Source organism: Trichophyton rubrum (genome assembly GCF_000151425.1).
Source record: "Trichophyton rubrum CBS 118892 genomic scaffold supercont2.6, whole genome shotgun sequence".
Lineage (NCBI taxonomy): Eukaryota > Fungi > Ascomycota > Eurotiomycetes > Onygenales > Arthrodermataceae > Trichophyton > Trichophyton rubrum.
In genome coordinates, this window is record NW_003456423.1 from 925650 (window position 1) to 943395 (window position 17746).

The 17746-nt window shown below is 48.6% G+C and overlaps 6 protein-coding genes across 9 annotated transcripts; 2 read left to right on the forward strand and 4 right to left on the reverse strand.

Annotated features, from left to right (window-relative positions):
• The first annotated feature begins 514 nt into the window (after positions 1-514).
• On the forward strand, positions 515-3066 carry TERG_05752 (serine/threonine-protein phosphatase PP1). Of its 3 annotated transcripts, none has more exons than XM_003233836.2 (5): positions 515-723; positions 796-1197; positions 1417-1716; positions 1808-1836; positions 1938-3066. In XM_003233836.2, exons 1-5 carry the CDS (start codon positions 544-546, stop codon positions 1954-1956), a joined length of 930 nt encoding a protein of 309 aa, XP_003233884.2. In that variant the 5' UTR covers positions 515-543; the 3' UTR covers positions 1957-3066. The 3 variants fall into 3 exon arrangements, with proteins under 3 accessions (XP_003233884.2, XP_047606683.1, XP_047604472.1); XM_047750026.1 differs by having other exon boundaries at positions 1941-3066; XM_047748489.1 differs by having other exon boundaries at positions 1417-3066.
• Positions 3067-3073: 7 nt separating this feature from the next.
• Positions 3074-4658, reverse strand: TERG_05753 (uncharacterized protein). 2 transcript variants are annotated; one of them, XM_003233837.2, is made up of 4 exons: positions 4320-4658; positions 4019-4162; positions 3566-3931; positions 3074-3478 (listed from the first exon to the last, which is right to left on the reverse strand). In XM_003233837.2, exons 1-4 carry the CDS (start codon positions 4336-4338, stop codon positions 3438-3440), a joined length of 570 nt encoding a protein of 189 aa, XP_003233885.1. In that variant the 5' UTR covers positions 4339-4658; the 3' UTR covers positions 3074-3437. The 2 variants fall into 2 exon arrangements, with proteins under 2 accessions (XP_003233885.1, XP_047604473.1); XM_047748490.1 differs by having other exon boundaries at positions 3074-3931.
• Positions 4659-5323: 665 nt separating this feature from the next.
• TERG_05754 (uncharacterized protein) lies at positions 5324-6363 on the reverse strand (the record flags this gene model as incomplete). The annotated part of the gene is made up of 4 exons (XM_003233838.1): positions 5324-5503; positions 5562-5842; positions 5921-6084; positions 6146-6363. The coding sequence occupies 4 exons, from the start codon at positions 6361-6363 to the stop codon at positions 5324-5326; spliced, it is 843 nt and encodes a 280-aa protein (XP_003233886.1).
• Positions 6364-7586: 1223 nt separating this feature from the next.
• TERG_05755 (uncharacterized protein) lies at positions 7587-10137 on the reverse strand (the record flags this gene model as incomplete). Its single annotated transcript, XM_003233839.2, has 1 exon — positions 7587-10137. Exon 1 carries the CDS (start codon positions 9837-9839, stop codon positions 7587-7589), a length of 2253 nt encoding a protein of 750 aa, XP_003233887.1. The 5' UTR covers positions 9840-10137.
• A 2338-nt stretch (positions 10138-12475) lies between these two features.
• Positions 12476-12778, forward strand: TERG_12334 (uncharacterized protein; the record flags this gene model as incomplete). The annotated part of the gene is made up of 1 exon (XM_047751303.1): positions 12476-12778. One exon carries the CDS (start codon positions 12476-12478, stop codon positions 12776-12778), a length of 303 nt encoding a protein of 100 aa, XP_047606684.1.
• A 522-nt stretch (positions 12779-13300) lies between these two features.
• TERG_05756 (uncharacterized protein) lies at positions 13301-16431 on the reverse strand (the record flags this gene model as incomplete). Its single annotated transcript, XM_003233840.2, has 2 exons — positions 13662-16431; positions 13301-13560 (listed from the first exon to the last, which is right to left on the reverse strand). Exons 1-2 carry the CDS (start codon positions 16297-16299, stop codon positions 13301-13303), a joined length of 2898 nt encoding a protein of 965 aa, XP_003233888.1. The 5' UTR covers positions 16300-16431.
• Between the last annotated feature and the right edge of the window lie 1315 nt (positions 16432-17746).

A 17746-nucleotide genomic window follows, 5' to 3' on the forward strand; every position in this document is an offset into this window, starting at 1 on the left:
ACATCTGCGTCTACCCGCTTCCAAACCCCCCAAACCCTACCTGGCCATCAGGGCCTGTTCTCTTCTTCTTCTACGACTACTCTCCACACCGTCCTTCGTCTCTGCGTCCGTCAACTTGCTTCGTATCGGCGGCAGCTCGTCTACGTTGACCTTAGCCGGTCCCAAGGTTGGTTCTGCTCCATCTTTCTTAACCGGTTCTGCCATGCTTGAAACGGCTTTCCCATTTTTTTTTTTTTTTTTTTTTTTCGTTCATCTCCAGCTAATCATTATTAATCGTTTCTCTCCAGCATCCTGACAGCAAGAGGCAACAGATACAGTGACTTCTCTTCTCTTCTGGCCTCTTCGCGCCTTGCCTGACCCCCTTCGACCCATAGACCACTTCTGACTGACGCGACGTGACTACTTTTGCTGTCCTCGTGGGAGGTTTTTTCCTGTCTTATAATTTTCTCTCACTTTTTTTCTTCTTCTTTTTTTTTTTTTTTTTTTTTACTTCTTCTTTTCTCTCCCCTGCACTGGTAGCCATCCCACGCACACGCACACACGATGGCGGACCAGAACGAGATCGATTTGGATTCGATCATTGATAGACTGTTGGAGGTGAGGGGCAGTCGTCCCGGAAAGCAGGTCCAGCTGCTCGAGTCCGAGATCCGCCATCTTTGCACCAAGGCCAGAGAGATCTTTATTTCGCAGCCTATACTTTTGGAGTTGGAGGCCCCAATCAAGGTATGAACTGCTATCTATAAGAGCGTCTATGAGAGAGAAAGAGAAAGAGGAAGAAAGAACTAACTCGCGAAGATATGCGGTGATATTCATGGCCAGTACTACGATCTCTTGCGCCTGTTCGAATACGGAGGTTTCCCGCCGGAAGCCAACTACCTCTTCCTAGGCGACTACGTAGACCGAGGCAAGCAGTCTCTCGAGACCATCTGCCTACTCCTCGCATACAAGATCAAATACCCAGAGAACTTCTTCGTTCTCCGCGGCAACCACGAGTGCGCTTCCATCAATCGTATCTACGGCTTCTACGACGAGTGCAAGCGAAGATACAACATCAAGCTCTGGAAGACCTTTACCGACTGCTTCAACTGCCTCCCAATTGCCGCCATCATCGACGAGAAGATCTTCACCATGCACGGCGGTCTCAGTCCCGATCTCAACTCCATGGAACAGATTCGTCGAGTCATGCGTCCAACAGATGTAAGTGCCCGCCCCTAGTACGTGTGACAATTGAACTGATACGCGTCCATTTCGGATGCCCGGAGGACGGTTTCTGCATTCTTTATTCCCTGTCCCTTTGCCATTTCCCCGGGAATTCCCTCTCTTCCCTTTTTGGGATGTAAAATGATTATTTATTACTCTTTTCTATGCATGGCGTCAGTTTGAACTGTCGACGATTGACTCTACTGATCTATTTAGATTCCTGACTGTGGTCTCCTCTGCGATCTCCTCTGGTCTGATCCTGACAAGGATATCACCGGCTGGAGTGAAAACGATCGAGGTGTATCCTTCACATTCGGCCCCGACGTCGTCTCGCGGTTCTTGCAGAAACATGACATGGACCTCATCTGTCGAGCACATCAAGTAGTCGAGGATGGCTACGAGTTCTTCTCCAAGCGGCAGCTGGTCACGCTCTTCAGCGCACCAAACTACTGCGGAGAATTCGACAATGCCGGAGCTATGATGAGTGTAGACGAGAGCCTTCTCTGTTCATTCCAGGTATGCTTATGCTCTCTGCTCTCATCCACTCACTGTAACCGGGCACTTTTTTCTTTTCTTTTCCTGACGCTAACCTTTCTCACACCTGTAGATCCTGAAACCAGCCGAAAAGAAACAAAAGTACGTCTACGGAGGCATGGCACCTAACAGACCCATCACTCCTCCAAGGAAACAGAAGAAAAAGTAAACAAGAGAAAACATACGAGCTTTCCCTCATATAGCAGGTTCGGGCGGAGATAATACGCGCCATCTTCATCATTACCAACAACCACCACTCGATTGAACCGACCACCACCATACCCTCCGTACCATTTACCACCGGGGCACGCACACTCACACCACTGCATTCCCAACAATCAATTCATTGCATATCCGTATATGTACACGCCGCCAAGACACATTTCGCTCATGCAGGCGAAACATCAGCAGCCAGCCTGATCTCGCGTCCGATTGATTGTTAGAATCTACGCCACCGACAAATACCTCTTTCTCTTCCCTCCCCCGCCTATCCCCTCCCATCCGACCGAGCTAGAACGAGACCAGCTCAGACCGCACCAGCGCCGATTCGCCTCATCTTCATCCGGCTTCACCACTTCTTTTTTTGCTTCCGACCTACTTTCTGCTTCTCTTCTACTTTTTTTTTTTGTGCCTACAATATATCTTCCGTGTACGATTTGTATGAAGCGCTGCAGTGAACGGAACGGAACTCTACGTACTTTTACCCTGACGACTACCCACTGACTCCCTGCTCCCTCCCAGGCAGGTGGTGGCATGGCATGGCATGGCAACTTAATGACATCTCTGTTTTCTGTCTCCTTGAGGTGGCTTAAGGAAAGAAGTTGGTAGTTATCGGCTCCAGTATATCAGTAGCTAGTAGCGTGGATAATTCACTTCTTCTCTTGCTGCTCTCTGCTTTGCTTTGCTAGGCCCCCCTTCCCTCCCTCCCTACTTCTTCCCTGTTCCCTTTACACCAGTTGCTCTGCATCTTTTTCCAACGGCGTCGACGTCGATATTTCACCCTGTTTTCCCACTTACTGGCTTGCTCGTTCTTGGTTGGAGAAAATGCAAGCCAGGAGTGGTGTGATGTGCCGTACCCCTTTCCCGTTTTTTTGTATCTCCTTGCTCACTTTCAATATGTTATACCTGTCTACTGTCTACTGTTGTTGTTTAATGATCCCATCGAATAATATACATTTGACTCGTACTCAACTTATCATCCTTACGTAGCAGATGGAGCTGTCCAAACCAATCTGTGTAGGGTTTGCTTTATGAAGTGTATAAGAGAGCCGCGAGCCTATTTATATGTAGCTATGTATCTGAACACGGAAGAAAGAATCAAAGTAGAAAAAGGATAGAAAGAAAAAAGAAATAAAATAAATCGTCAAAGAAGGTATGATTTGCTGGATGGATTCATAATAGATAGAGTTAATTAGAGACATTGGACGGGTTCGAGGGGAGGGGGGCTAGATGTGTGTGTAGTAGTGAGAAGGGAGTTCGGCCAAGTGAGTGAGTGTGGGCAGGTGGGTGGTTAGGCGCACCTACATACTCGCTCACCGTCGTTCATGCTCTGGTGAAATAAGTTGCTAGCATGACATAACAAGAAAAAAAAAGGAGCATACATGCATCGACGGTTCATTCCCATTTTAGACAAGACGGCGGAAGAAAAGCGTAGTCAGCGGTGTTGTTGTTGTTGTTGTTGTTCTGAAACTGGTTTGCGACATTTAGACGTATTGCGACATCCATCGGATACCTTCACCGTAGCCTAAATATTCCCGAACAAAGGTCCTTAGCATTGGTCCAAGCTTCGTAGCGTTTAACCGAGTTGTGGGTAGGCAGATCATGAACTTACCCTGTCTCATCACAACACTGCACATAAACAACTCGATGGGCCTGATTCCCTCCAACGGCACCTTGCCCTTGCCAGTGGTCTGATACAGACCCAGAGCAGCTCTGAGCTGGTCCTCGGAGACAGCGGAGGGATGGTCGATTTTATTTCCGAGAACGAGGAACGGGACCTTGGCTAGATCTTCCATGTTGAGAAGAGCGTCGAGCTCGGCTTTGGCTTCGGGGAAACGCTCCACGTCCATCGAATCGACTAGGAAGACGATGCCGTTGACTTCGGGGAAGTAGTCTCTCCACAGGCGACGGGCCTGCAAGTGACCGCCCAAATCGAAGGTGGTGAATCTGTTGTTGCCGATAGCCAGCTCTTCAGAGGCTGTTTTACGTAGTATGGCGTTAGCTTGGTGGTTTTATTGCAATCTACTTTTATGTGGTGTGAGCGAGGGTTGAGAAAAAAACGCACTTGGGTGTGAGGTAGGCTGCATGAGAGCAACCCGGTCGTTCTTCAACATGTGCAGAAGAGTGGTCTTTCCGGCATTATCGAGGCCGAGGAACAGTAGTTTGGCATGCTTGTTGAGCAGGCCGAGCGAGGCGAGGACATCGTAGACTAGAATCCGTCGAGGGATTTGAAATTTTAGCCTTCTCGAGTCTAAGTGTTCACAGGTGTTCTGACAGGTGCATGCGCTTCGGTGTGCCGCGGGGCCTCATGAAAACAAGATATAACGGGGTTTAAAAAGGCTCAAAATGCAAGACAGAGTACATACACCAGTTGATAATCCACATGGTGGGCTGCGGGAAGCTCTCTCAGTGCGAGGTAGAAGTGGTATTGAATGCCTTTGTGCGTGAGAGTGGAAGGGTGAAGGGCGAAGAAAAATAGGAAGCTTCCTGGCGTGGAGGCGTGTGTCTGCTCTGTTCATACAGCAGTAGCTGGGCCAGCGGACGTCCCTTGAGCGGCGGCAGTGAAGTGTCAGTTGAGTGAAGCGTGTTGCAATGCGATAGGGGTGCGGTGGTGTGCGGTGCGAGATGCGCGAAGCTGCTGCAGGGAAGAACTCGAGGTTGGATTGTTTCTTTTTGGTCTTTTGGTAGTTTAATACGGCAGAGGTGTTAAGAAAAAGGCCTGGTCACGTGGAGGCGCTATAACCTAACAACCACGTCAAATAATATTGCGCTCTAGCTTTAAAGATCTTCTATTTAGCCTTATATTCTTTCGATTTTATAGTATTTACCTATAATTAGAAGAAGCTTGGGGGATATTTTTTCTCTATTAAATAGGAGGTGATTAACCATCTGTTCGAGTCCACAGAAGAAATCCAAATTTTTGATAATTAGTGGCCATGTAGGAAATTATTATCAGAGAATAAACACGCGACTTCTTGATTGCAAAGATGCCCAAACTTTACGTTGAGTGCCATTCCTCATTGCAGATTGTGGAGACGGTATTCGTACATTGCTTATATCACAGAGGGTCACCCATGAGCATCTTAATCTAAATATCTTAATTTCTCTATTTCAGTGCATTTGTGACCTTCGTAGTAGATATCTGTGTGGCAAGCTTAGTTGATTTGTTGTTTGACAAGTCGACAACAGTCAAGCTGTCTTCTTGAGTGACTAATTACATGTTGACTTAAGAAGGTAAGAACCATGATGAAGGTAACAGCATTGCGACATTAATAAGGGAGCAAGCTTTTGTTTATGAAGAGTGAGAGGAAGGGCATGACCGATTGCTTTTTTGGGTACATAGGTGTAGGTAAATTCAGGAGGGAGGGGGCTAGCCTGGAGTAAAACCCATAAACCTAATAGACTCGTCTGCCGTTTCGCGCAAGTTCGTAATAGAGAGATTATATGTATCTGCCGGGTTTCTATTGGGAAAGATGCAACTGCCAAAGAGTTGCCTTCTTGATATGGGAATCACCTGGTTTGTATTATTTGCTGGTGCAGGAAAGATTTCCTAGTACTTATTAGTGGCTGTAAAATATATTCTCAAATCAAATATAGCAGTCACATACCTCAGTCTGTAATAAGACAACATTCCCGGCGAGATCCCTTCCATGAACGTGCAAATTTCCTTTTACACGGCCATTACTTATCTTGGTCCATCGAATTAACAACACTAGCTCAACAGCTGTGCCTCCGACAAGCCAAAGATCCTTATCAGCCTCCAACCGAGGCCAAGACTCTGACCAGCCTGACTCGACAGCAACAGTTGGTAGAGGCAATGCGTCCGGAAGGATACACGTATCAGGCTCTTTTACAGCGGAGGTATATGGTGCCGCAAAACCAGTAAAAGCTAATAAGAGAATGTCAATCAAATAGAACTTCAAAAACGAAAGAAAGGTGAAATAAAAGCTGAATAGGTGCATCATACTCGTTCCAACGCGGAGTTTCAGTTTCTTTCTTTCTGCTACCGTCAAGAATCCAGCCATAACCATATCGAGCAGCTCGTTTGAAAGCCACTCTTGGTGGCAGTCATGGACTGTAGTCGGCATAACTCGAGCAGTCAGGACTTTAGTTAAAGGGTTATACGAAATGCTAGAATAATGTTTAGAAGTTGTTTCAAATCTTCTTGTGGTGGCTGCTTTTGGTAACGTACCGAGGAAGGGCCCTCTCAATCTCGGGATCCTCTGAAAATGATGTTGCAATTTGGAATCCGGCAGCAGGAGAAATATTTTGGAAAGTCAGATCAGTAGAGTGGTTTGTGTTTAAAATCTCATTTCGAATGTTGTTGAACAACTTCTGAGCAGACGGTTCTTCGGCTGGAAGGTTTGTGTTGCTCCGTAGAGAGCGCGTTGGGCCGGTGACGCTTCCCATTGTTGTCAGATACTCAATATCTGCACAAGAAACCGTATTTGTTCAAATACTCCTAAGAGAATAGAACTAGAGGATGATATCGTGATGCCGGAGCCTATATCTTCGTGGTTGTTGTAAACGTCCCGACTATCTTATCTGTTATGCTGATGAGTAGTACAGGGTGACTAGCTAATAGAAGCCTACTGTTGACCGAGGGCAAACGTCGTGAGTAAGGAGATAAAGATCAAAGGTGAAGGACTTAGTAAAGGGCTGGTATTTGGCTGCAGTAGATACATAGTTTTTCTTTGTTTTGCACAGGATGTAGTTCTAATATAACTAGAGGACAAGGTTTGATATCACGTCATCATGTCGTTATTTTCATGTCAAGAAAAAGGCCTGGTCACGTGGGAGCGCTATAACCTAACAACCACGTCAAGGCAAAATGACGGAGACTACCTTTGGGGCGACGGAAGGGAAAGACGATGATGACAGATGGCAGATGGCGAGTGGCAGACACGGATCAGGTACTTGTTGATTTATTAATTTGGTTCATTTCATTCAGTCGTTAGCATAAGATGTAGTATCAGCAATAGCATAGAAAGGAGACCCCCTCCCCGGCCTAATCTAGTATGAAAGATGCAATTTAAAACAGAGGACCAACCCCAGCTGGGAGGATTCAACTCCAGAGTCTCAGGTACAATGAGCGAAAGGACTAAAGGACAGGTATAGGTATGTACAGAGGGAAAGGATAGAGAAGAAGGTCGAACAGAGTGAGACACATAAGAGTATGAAAGAAATGAGTAGAAGCAAAAGGAGGAATGGAAATAGTTAGAGTTAAAAAGATAAAAATATTGACATGAAGAAGGATAGAAAGAAAAAGAAAGGGAAGAAAAAATGGAAATGAAAAGGATGAACAAATGCTAGCTGAAACAGTCAAGCCAAGTCAAGTCAAGCTAGGATATCATGAAGCTGTATTCACTGCGATCTGCGCAATAGGAAAAGTAATCAAGCATCCAGCATAGAGTATAAATAGAATATGAAATAGTCAAAGGGAAAGGTAAGAAGAAATCAATTCTTGTCTTCGAGGAAGAGAGGATAGAGAGGGAAATAAAAAGAATAAAAGGGGAACACCTCTTAACTTTTGGTAGGTCGTTAATAGTTCATTTGTCTACGCCCGTGCCAGTGGCGTGACATAGTGTGGGTAGTAGCGAGTTAATAGCGAGATAGATAGTATGTTGAGGTGTTTATATCGAAAGGACGAGCTTTGGTCCGTTTCCACCGTTGACGCCGACACCGTAGGCTCTGAATCTCTCCGCGACTTCGATGCCAAGTTCCTTCATACGCTCTGCGCCTCGGCCCGGGACCATCTTTTCACGAGAGTGGATTTGGTCCTTTGCAGCACGGCGGCAGTGTTGACGCCAGAACTTTTCTTTCCGCTTTTGTCTCTTCTTCTCAAGACCGGCAACGATGTCGATTGGTCCTCGGGTGTGAGTAGGACTGGATTTGGTTTTGGTAGATGCCTTTTGGCCGGGGGATGGAGAGCGGGAGGTGCGTTTGTAGATGTTGGATGAGTAGCCACGGGCAAAGAAAGGGTTGGGAGTTCGTGGAAGAGAAGAAGTTCGGGTGCGGTTTGGTCGTTGAGCAAGAGCAACAGCTATTTTCTTTGCCGTAGGACCTGCACCTAGATTCGGAGGATTGATGAGAGATGTGCGGCGAGAGGGAGGCGGAGAGCGTAGTCGACCAGGTGGTGGAGGGGAGCGGAGGCGACGAGGAGAGTGCCCAAACAGTCTGCGAGGAGAGTGTGTTGCTGCCTTCGAGGTCTTCTCGATGGTGGTTCGGCTAGATCGACGTCCACGAGGGGGCTCGACAGCATCGTCATCGTCAGCCTTTTGCTTACGAGCAGCTGTTGGGTTGGCAGACACATCATCGTCTGCATCTTCATCGTCTTCGTCCTCGATGTCGGAGGTAGGGAAGCTAGGATCGATGTCCTGAGGGATGGGGATGTGTTTCTGGCGTCGACGCTCTTCCATTCGAGAGATGTAGGCGACTTCAATGGACCTGTCTTCGTCCAGGGTGCCACAGACAAAGTCAGTGCTATCAGGAAGGCTGGGAGCTGTAGACTTCGACTTCTTCTCCTTGGTCGCAGCAGCACGCTTCGGCTCGAATGGAGGAACCGTGTCTAGCGGACCGCGGCTAGCGAGAGACTCTATTGATCCGTGAGACTCCTTCCATTTCATCGGCGGTGGCATGACAGTGATATCGGAGTGCGAGGTGGCTGCTGTAGTAGTGGGAGTCCAGAATGCGTAGTCCGATTCCCCATCATCATCGTCCGAGGAGCCAAATCCTGCTTCATTGTCTGTCTCATTGCCGTCGTCAGACAAATCTTGGTTCCCATCGTCTTCATCCTCCTCATCATCATCCTCGTCCTCCTCGTCATCATCATTGTTCTCATCGTCATCGTCGTCGTTCTCGTCATCGTCCTCATCATTCTCAGCCTCCTCAGCCTCCTCCTGCGCCTCAGCCTCAACTTCCTCGCCCAGCTTGCGGATAACATTCTCTTTGCGCATGCAATCGTCCACAGTCATCTTATGCTTGTAATCAGACGATTCGTTTAGCCAATCTTCGTCTTCCAGCGAGCTTCCAAATTCCTGGAAACGGGTGGCGTCCGATAACTCAAACTTTCCGAGCCCAGTCACCTTCAACGAACCAGTCGCGGGTGCAGGTTCAGTAGGTTTAATTCCCGGCGTTTGGGATACTTCGAGGGATCTGGCCTGGTACCTGGATTGTAAACTCATTGGCGCAGGCGATCGGCTTCCACGAATACCAGCAGAAGGGTTGCTTGTAGAGTGTTTCTGGTTCTTGATATCAACATCGGTGTCCCGGGGTCTGGCTGGACATGCAAACTTGATGGTCGATTTGCGCTTAGGAGGATCGGCAGCCACGGGATCGCTCTGGGTATGGTCGACAGGGTCAATCTTGTTGGCACAGGCAAAGGTAATGCATCGCTTACGGCCCAGGTTAGCTTCCAGCTTTAACTCATGTTCATCGACAGGAGAGACGGGTTTGGAAGGTGACTCAGCTGCCACCCACGGAGGACGTGTGAACTGTGTGGGAGGAGGCGGTGAAGGAGTAGTCGATCGAGGAGGAGTGGTCAGTTCACCGTCACTGGTGAGTTCGGCTGTCGAAGGACCGCTATGGTTAGGGTTGATAGAGAATGCAGGTACGCTTCTCCAGGTAATGCCGGAGGCCGCACGGTCAGTCGGGGAGAGCTCGGGACTGCTGAGCAGAGCTCGAGTGAGGAGTGACTCCTTTGTGACTTTGGGTCTGGAGTTGCTGATGCTGACGGTGATCTTGTTGCTAGAGGTCGGAGCGTGTTCGTGGGAATGGGATCGGACGGTGCTAACACGGGGTCGACACCCTGGAGGCTCGTCACACTCTGCAGCGGCCTCTTCTTCGTCGGTTGGTGCCATGTTTGGCGTCTGTGATATGATAGGCATGGTGGTGTCTGCCTTTCTTCTTCTTTTTCTTCGAGAAAGAAGTAAAAAAGGGGAGAAGAATATGATTGCGAGTTCAAAAATCAAAAAGCCAACTTAAGGAGAAAAAAGTAGTAGAGGTATAAAAATCGTAGTAATACTTCTTCCGGTGCGAAGTTGAAAGCTGAAGGTGATGGCCGGTGAAATGTAGATAATCTCTACCGGCGGTGGTGATCAGTTTAAGTAGTGAAAAAGTGCGAGACGCAAATGTCCATCAGGACAAACGTGGTGTCATAAGTGAACCACCATGATGTACAGGGGCGTCGATGCTCGGAGACGAGGGAGAAGCCGGCCAAGGAGTTGAAGGGTCAAGAACGCGCCAAGCAGGCGTCTTGCCGCCGAAACAGCAGCTATGCTGTGGCCAGCCGGAGGTGAAGTGGTGAAGTGAAGCTGGTGTCGTCCGGTGTTTTGCCCTGCCTGAAATGGTGATACAAGGGCCTAGACTCCGCCGGCGTGGGACTCGCTATCTGTCTTCCCTGCCTCTCGATCCTGACTGACTGTGACTGTGTCTGTGTCTCGATCTGTATCTCCGTCCGCTGGTCTGTGGCGCTGCCCTTGGGGAGGGGTTCGAGGTTGGAGTTGAGATTGAGGTTGTGAAATGCTTGTTGCTGTAAGGGACCAGGTCGGTTGCTTAAGTAGACGTGTGCGGCGAAAGAAGCAACGTGCAACGGCAAGCCGACAGCCTCTCTCGCTGCTGATCCGAGATGCTGTCCGAAGAGCTTCTTTTTCTTTTCTGTGAGCTGTCGTCGTCGCCGGCTGGTGGTTGGCTGGCAGTGGTGGTGGTGGTTGGTGGTGGTGAAGTGTTGGAGGTTGAAGTCGAGGAGGAAGAAGAAGTTGAAGTGCGAGAAAAAAAGGAAGAAAAAAAAGAAAAAGAAAAAAGAAAAAAGTTCGCGGAGGAAGCAAGAAGATTCCGAGAAAGGCTAGCGGGGCGCTTTTCCTCTTTGGGCGAGGCAGCGTTGATGTCGAAGTCGAAGTCGAAGTCGATGACGGAGACGAAGTTGATGGTCACGATGATATTGATGATATTGATATTGATGTCGATGTTTCTTTGATGCCGATGTTGTCGACGCCGATGCTGGTGCCGGCGATGGCGAATGTGATGGGTTAAAGGCGAGTCCTGACCTTGTATAACGTCCAGGCATATATAACGACGCTGATCAGGCCGTGCAGTCCTGGCTTCCACGCTGGAGTCCGTCAAGGTCACTCGATACGCCAAAGAGAGGAAGCAATTCCCCGTCGTCCTCTCGTTCGCTTAGGAAAACTGGGGACGGCTCGATGACGATGTAGTGATGGGGACATCCTGGCTTGACCTGACAGACATGGTCGCCGGGGCTTGCTGTGCGCCCTTCCGGTTGGGAAGCTTGATCCCTACGCCTGCTCCATCAACAGACAAGGGCTGCAGACAGACAGCAGAGGGCAGATAGACTTACACGACGCTACTACTCCTGCCGCTACCGCTACTGCTGCACCTCTGTTTATTGTTATTATTTATTACACTTGCAGGACGCCGGCTGATTGCGAAGACAGCCAGGAATCATGCTGCTACGTGCGCCTTGGCCCCGTCTTGTCTTCAACCTGATGTGCTGCTTGGCCCTGGCTTGCTTTTTCCGATGGAGAACAGCATGCACAATATGCAGAGTGAACAAGTGCGAAACTCTCCTTGGCTTCCCCGTCTCATCGACGGCCTGATGTCCCTTGGCCATCTTGTCTTTTTGCGGTTTGATGGGGCGGCCATGTGGAACCACGAGAACACCTGTGATTTTTAATTAACGTATCCAGTCAATTACCTGTGATGGACACCCAGATGAGCGTATATATGGAGCATTCCGTACGGAGTATATGATACTCTAAAATAATGGTATGTCGGAGAGAGGGCCTTTCCGCACGCTATGGATGCGCTTCGATGGTGCGGGGTGTTACATACGACTACGCATATATATTATTATTAAATGTCCATACTCCATACTTACATATTCCGTCAACACTAGGGACCTCGGAAGACCGATTGTTGAAACTGGAGGATGCTGATTAGTCGGTGTGGCAGGCGCACTAGTGTGTGTACAGCAGTTATATCCGAACATGCCATCTCTTATCGAACCAGGAGTTGGGGAACACTGCAGAAGCGAAGAAGCAACAGAAAGGGAGAAGAAGCAAGAAACCAGGATTAGCCGAATAAGCAAAGCGAGGAAACAGAAGAAACCGCCCATTTTTTTCTTTTCCTTTTCGAAACGCGGCTCGCCATCTGAACGTCCGGGTGGACTTCCCCCGATCAGACAACTTCGTATAAATACAGCCAACAAATAGCTTGTTCGATTCGTTCCCCCCAAATTAAGAGGGTAATTCGGCACTTGCCATCAATTATATATCGTCGGCGTTCCCCATCTCCATACATCTCTGGCTACTGTCCCTCGAAGGAGCAACTTCCCAACGTCAATGCGCATGGTCTCCTGCAGATCAACAACGCCAGTTTCATATCTTCTTATCCTTCTTATTGGGCCAGCGTCAAGAGCCCCCATGCCATCACGTGTCGGCTGTTCAGTCAGCCTGCTTACTCTTGCGTGCCCTGCGCCCGCCGCCGATTTGGACGGAGGAACAGAGCGATGCGGGAATATCCTCTGCCTGTCAACCACCGGATCAACATACAGCCAAGGCTGAGATGCATTCAGGTGCTTCACTTGGCTGACCACAGCCTCTCACCAATCGCTCAGAGATGGCTGCGTAAGGCATACAAGTCCGTATCGCGATGGGATGGGCCATGGCAATGCCATGGCAATTGGCAGGGTAATCAAGGTGATGGCAAGTGCCGAATCCTTAAAAGACACGGACAGATTTCCGAAGGACAAGGAAAAACAAACAAAACAAAACAAAATCACCGACAGCCAAAAAAAGAACAAAGGTGGTAATATAATAGTTATAGGGATGTGAAAAAGAAAAGGTAAGAGAAGGAAAGAAGCTTGCTATCTGTTGTGCACCTACTCACCGGTAGACCCGTAAGAAGAAGCACATGCAAAGGAAGGGATGTTAGGATTTAAACCACTTCAGCTCTAAAGGAGTATGTCTAACCCATACACCGCATATCTAGGCTGTACCCATATACATGTTCCAAGTACTCCGTAGGTAAGTTAAAATAAGTGTTAATTAACCATGCTCCCGATCCCTGGAACAAGATATTCAATACTCAATTCATGTATTCTTACCCCATATTCATCTCAGACATGAAGAGACGGGAGGAAAAACGAAACATATATTGACCCCCATCTGAAACCTTCCCGTACTCCAACATCACACCCAAGACACCCGTTCAATCAGATGAACAGGCAGCTTATCCCACAATTAAGCATCGCTAGTTTCCCCGCATGCTTCTTGACTTTGGCAAGTTTCGATGAAAAGCGGATGCGGACGTTAAGTCCCGGAGGCCTTCCCCCTTAGTTTAGGTCAATGACAGGCCTGGTGGCAAGCATATGACGCCATGCGCGTTGGATCGTCACCGCTGCCCGACCGTATTTAGATGCCGAGAGGAGTCGGGAACTCAGAAATGCAAGTGCTGTGAGATTGGAGACCTCCTCGCTGCTGGCGGCGACGGTGGTGGTGCGGGCGTGGGTGCATGATGATACAGATGTCTGTGCTGCAGCTGATAGCAAGACTGACGATGAAGGCGATGTTGATCGCGGGGATATAAGTGCCACTAACCCGCCAATTATTTTGTAAGTACCCATATTATCAACAGTGACGAAAATATAATATAAAAAAAGGGGTAAAAAAGGAAATTAGACGCCGGGAACGTACCGAATTGACTACTACATCCGAGTGAGAGCAGACGTCTTCTCAAGGCTGACTTATTATCAGTCGAGGATGTTGGGGTCTTAGTTGGCGCTGATGCTGTAGCTGACGTTTCCTTATCGGCTTTGACACCATGACTGCCGGGGCGGATGAAGTGTTCATATTCATCCAGGATACTCATGAATACATGTCCATCAGCTAGGCTTGTGGTCAAGTTTGAAACCTCCGAACCTTTCAGTCTTGCTAGACATGTTGCCCAACGGTGGAGTAGACCCGAATGATAAGCTGCCGTGTCTGTCGTGGTTGTTTGCACATGGTATGGAGGAAGACTGCTTTGCTTCCGGGAAAGCCTACCGAGCTTCTTCTCCAGTCGGGCTATCTCACTCTTGAGATCATCCCAGTCGACCAGAGTTGAAAGGCCCCGCTTGCCAACTATTACCCAAAGCAAGGCTATGGTCTTTTCTCGATACCCGTCCACGATATCTTCTGGCTTGATACCAGTGATAGTAGACCCGATGCTCGGGAAGTCTTTTGTCAACGCAGATAGTGAGATACGCGCATTGTGGACTTTCGTTGCACGGCTGATACACGGCATCTTCAGCTGGCCTGATAATGGCCATATCTCTTTATCTTTTGCGTGAAACCTCTCAGGGAAATGCTCGAGGAGAAGCAATTCAGTCAACCGAGCAAGAATAACTCCATCTCTAATATCGACTGCAATATTATCGATGTGGTAGTTATATTCTGCAATTGGATGTTGCTTGTACATCAAGGAGCAATCCAGACGAGCTAGTGGTCGGGTGAAGTCTGTCTGCGGGTGAAGAAGTACTGGTCCCAGGGCCCGCATCGCTGCTGCTGATGATGTGTATGCCGAGTCTGGTTTGAAAAGACTGCGCGGTAACGCTGTATTGGGAGCCACCCTTGCCTTGTCCAAAAGGGCGATTATCATTATGCTTCGAAGGGCCGTTCTGTGATATCCCTTGACCACGTCACCGTTATCACCAACACTGGACTTGGTAGAATCATCTTGAATCATATCCCCATTCCTTATCAGCATGGCATCGAGAAACGATTCGATAGCTCGTCTAGCCCCCTTTTCCTCCTCGCTGATAGACATTTGCGGGGAGGCCGAAACGCTTCCGCCATGATGGCTGAAGCCTATTTCTCTTCCAATGACAACCTCCGCCGCTGTCCGAAGGGCAACGATATCATACGTATCGGTCCAGAATTTCGTGAATGTGCGACGGATGTGCGCATCGGTTGTTAGTCGGCGTCTTCTGCCACTAGGGTCTTCCGTGACACGCAAATCCCCGTAGAGAAGGGATGCTTGTACACGCTTGGAAAGCAGCGAGAAGTACGTGTCTTGATATAAGTCGAACATTTGCTGTTTTAGGCAATCTTGGCCTTGCGTATTGCATTGTCCATTTGCTGTATCAAGGAGAGTGTTCACAAGCTGTGTAATGACCACTTCTTGGTGAGATAGCCAAGTCTCCTCGTGAATCAAGGGGTCCGCAAGGTTTGCATGGAGTGCTGGGTGTTTAATTTCTATTTTTGGAGCAAAGGGTAGAGTATGTAGTAGCTCAGAAGGCGATTTTTGTTTCGAAATGGGATTATTAAGTAATAAAGTAGTGTTTAAAGGCAGGTATTCTTTTCGTTGCTTTGCTGCTGGTGATGTTCGAGGACTCCGGCTGCTCGTAAGAGTTGTCCGCCGCACGGAACTCTGGCTATGTGTAGTGCTTGATACCGATAACTTTGATCCGTATTGTTTTTGTTTCGATAGTGAAGCCCTAGGCCGAGGACTGTTCACGGATCTAGACTTCATCGGCTGAGTTAAAGCCTCCGCCAAAGCATCTTTCTTTCCAGTCACTTCAGCGATGCGGCTCGCAGATTTCCCAGGAGGCACGTTTTCCTTTCCTGTATTCTTCCCCATGACATCAGGCTGGTCTACCGATTCCTGCATAACCCTCTTTGGGGTCTCCAACGGCTGACGCTGACGACCTGGGGATTTCGCCTTTTGTTGTTGCCGCTTCTTCAAGATCTGAGCCTCAATATAACCAAGTTCCTGGCAGCCGAAATCTTGTGTTTTTAGAGGGCTAAATGCATCCATAAAGATGGTAGCCATTGTGGTATCATCATCCGGCGGAATATATATTGTATTTCGCCTTTTATCTCGTTTGGTACGGCCGGCTTTCTTCATCCTCTGTTCTTTCACTGGCTTCTGTATAACATGGGGAGATTTCAGACCCGTCGGGCTTTCCCCTAGGCTATTTTCCTTGAACTCATCCTGTTGCTTCTTCACAGGCACCACTGGTGATGAGGTCCTCCCAGTTGGAGCTTTGAATGCCGGCCGTGGAAATCGCTGTGCCGGTTGTGAGAACATGGAGGATTCCCTGTATAGTGGTTTCTGGCCGCCATTGCTACCACCCGAGCTGCCGGAGTCCTCATGTATTTTAAACGTAGTCGCATTTTTGGCACGACGGGGTTTCTCCCTTGCAAGCGAGTTGAGAGATCCAAGCTCGGCCATGAAATCGATCTCTGCCGTATCATCATAAGAGTCGAGGATGTCCTCAAATATGGGGATTTTGGCATCATTTCGTTTCCATGTAACCGGACATGGCGTTGCGTCAAGATACTGGTATTCCATGGTGTTTGATGTTACCCGTGAAAAAGCCGGGAGTCTTCTATAGTTCGTATATCTTCTGCGTCAAGCCAACGCGTCCCCCATAGCTCAACCCGAGGAATCCGTCTTGAACAGCCGAACAGCCCTATGTATTTCTCGTATATTCCCGTCCGGACAAAACACCTTTCTCAGTTCCCTTGAAAAAGACGACGAAGCTGAATCCAGCGCTGCCGGAGTGAAGTTGGCGGTTGTTCTTCTGCAGTCGAGCTCTAGCACCCGCATCCTTGTTTATTACCCTTTGCGGTCTCCAGGGGCAACAGGCACTTCGGGATAAGGTTGCTGAGTCAGCTTCCCTTTGCCCCCCCCCCCCCTTGCGTGGCGAAAACGTCTTTCTCTTTCTCCCTTTCCAACGTTCGCCTCGCAGACAAACTCCAGCTGGAGGGCTGAAGGTCATGAGCCCTCAGCCAAGCTGACCGCTGCGAGAGGTGTCGATCGATTTCCCGTGCCGACCGAGCTCAAGAGACGCTGGACACTACTCGGGTCGATTCGAAACATCATTGTCACCGCCGCAACGGTCCGATTATCCTGCCTTTGTGTTGCGATACACCTGGCCTCCCAGCCTTACAGCCCTAGGCCGCGGATAATGAAACTGGCTGGCTATTACTACGAGACCTGATACTCGAGCCATGGAATTAGGTGATCTATTCGACCCAGGCTTTCGGCATTGGCTCGATGATGATTTGCCTTTCTTTCCTCAGGTATGAACCAGTCAAGTGGCCCATGCGTGTCAGTATTCTTGTTTGATAGATTATCCCATTCTAACACATCTTAATTAAACAGGCTGGAGAGTATTCTCTGTATTTACACTATTCACCCCACGAATGACTGGCCTCCCGTATTTATATCCATCCTATGACGCAACTTGAATATATGAGCGGTCAAGGATGTCAGGTTAGGACATGAGCCCCATTAGTTGAACACTCGGATGAGGATGCCGAGTAGTTCTTCTACAATATATATACCTCTGGAGAATGTTTCGTTACGAGAAGCTTGGGAGGCCTCGCTTTGGTCCCTATAGCAGATAAGACGAGGGCCACGCAACATCATCCGATATACAATATGGACCCGAAGTCACTCTTGTGCTTCTTAAATCCTCCTGCTGAGAGTACAGCAGTACGTTGACGGGGGTTTGAGCTAGCATCTGAGGCTGGTGGTGGAATTACCCATAAAATCTAAAGCCATTGGCCTCGGTTTGCTAAACCATACCCTCTTTGATGAGATGACTTTCAATGCGGCCTTCCGCGATTTCCTTTTTTCCCTAAACAAAACAAAATCAACTGCTGTGGTATGTCACCGTTCCCAGCTCTTCCCCAGCAATCAATATATCTAACTGATTTGGGATGATAGGATTAAGCCCCGGGAAATTCGACTGTTACCATCGCTATTTGCCGGAGGCAAACCGACTTTAGCT

Bases quoted from the DNA above. Each gene is read 5' to 3' on its own strand.
- TERG_05752 (XM_047748489.1), top strand. From the start codon at position 544: ATGGCGGACCAGAACGAGATCGATTTGGATTCGATCATTGATAGACTG. The intron at 724-795 runs GTATGAACTGCT...TAACTCGCGAAG, and splicing joins AGTTGGAGGCCCCAATCAAG to ATATGCGGTGATATTCATGG. The intron at 1,198-1,416 runs GTAAGTGCCCGC...TGATCTATTTAG, and splicing joins GAGTCATGCGTCCAACAGAT to ATTCCTGACTGTGGTCTCCT.
- TERG_05753 (XM_047748490.1), bottom strand. The intron at 3,932-4,018 runs GTGCGTTTTTTT...TACGTAAAACAG, and splicing joins GCAGCCTACCTCACACCCAA to CCTCTGAAGAGCTGGCTATC.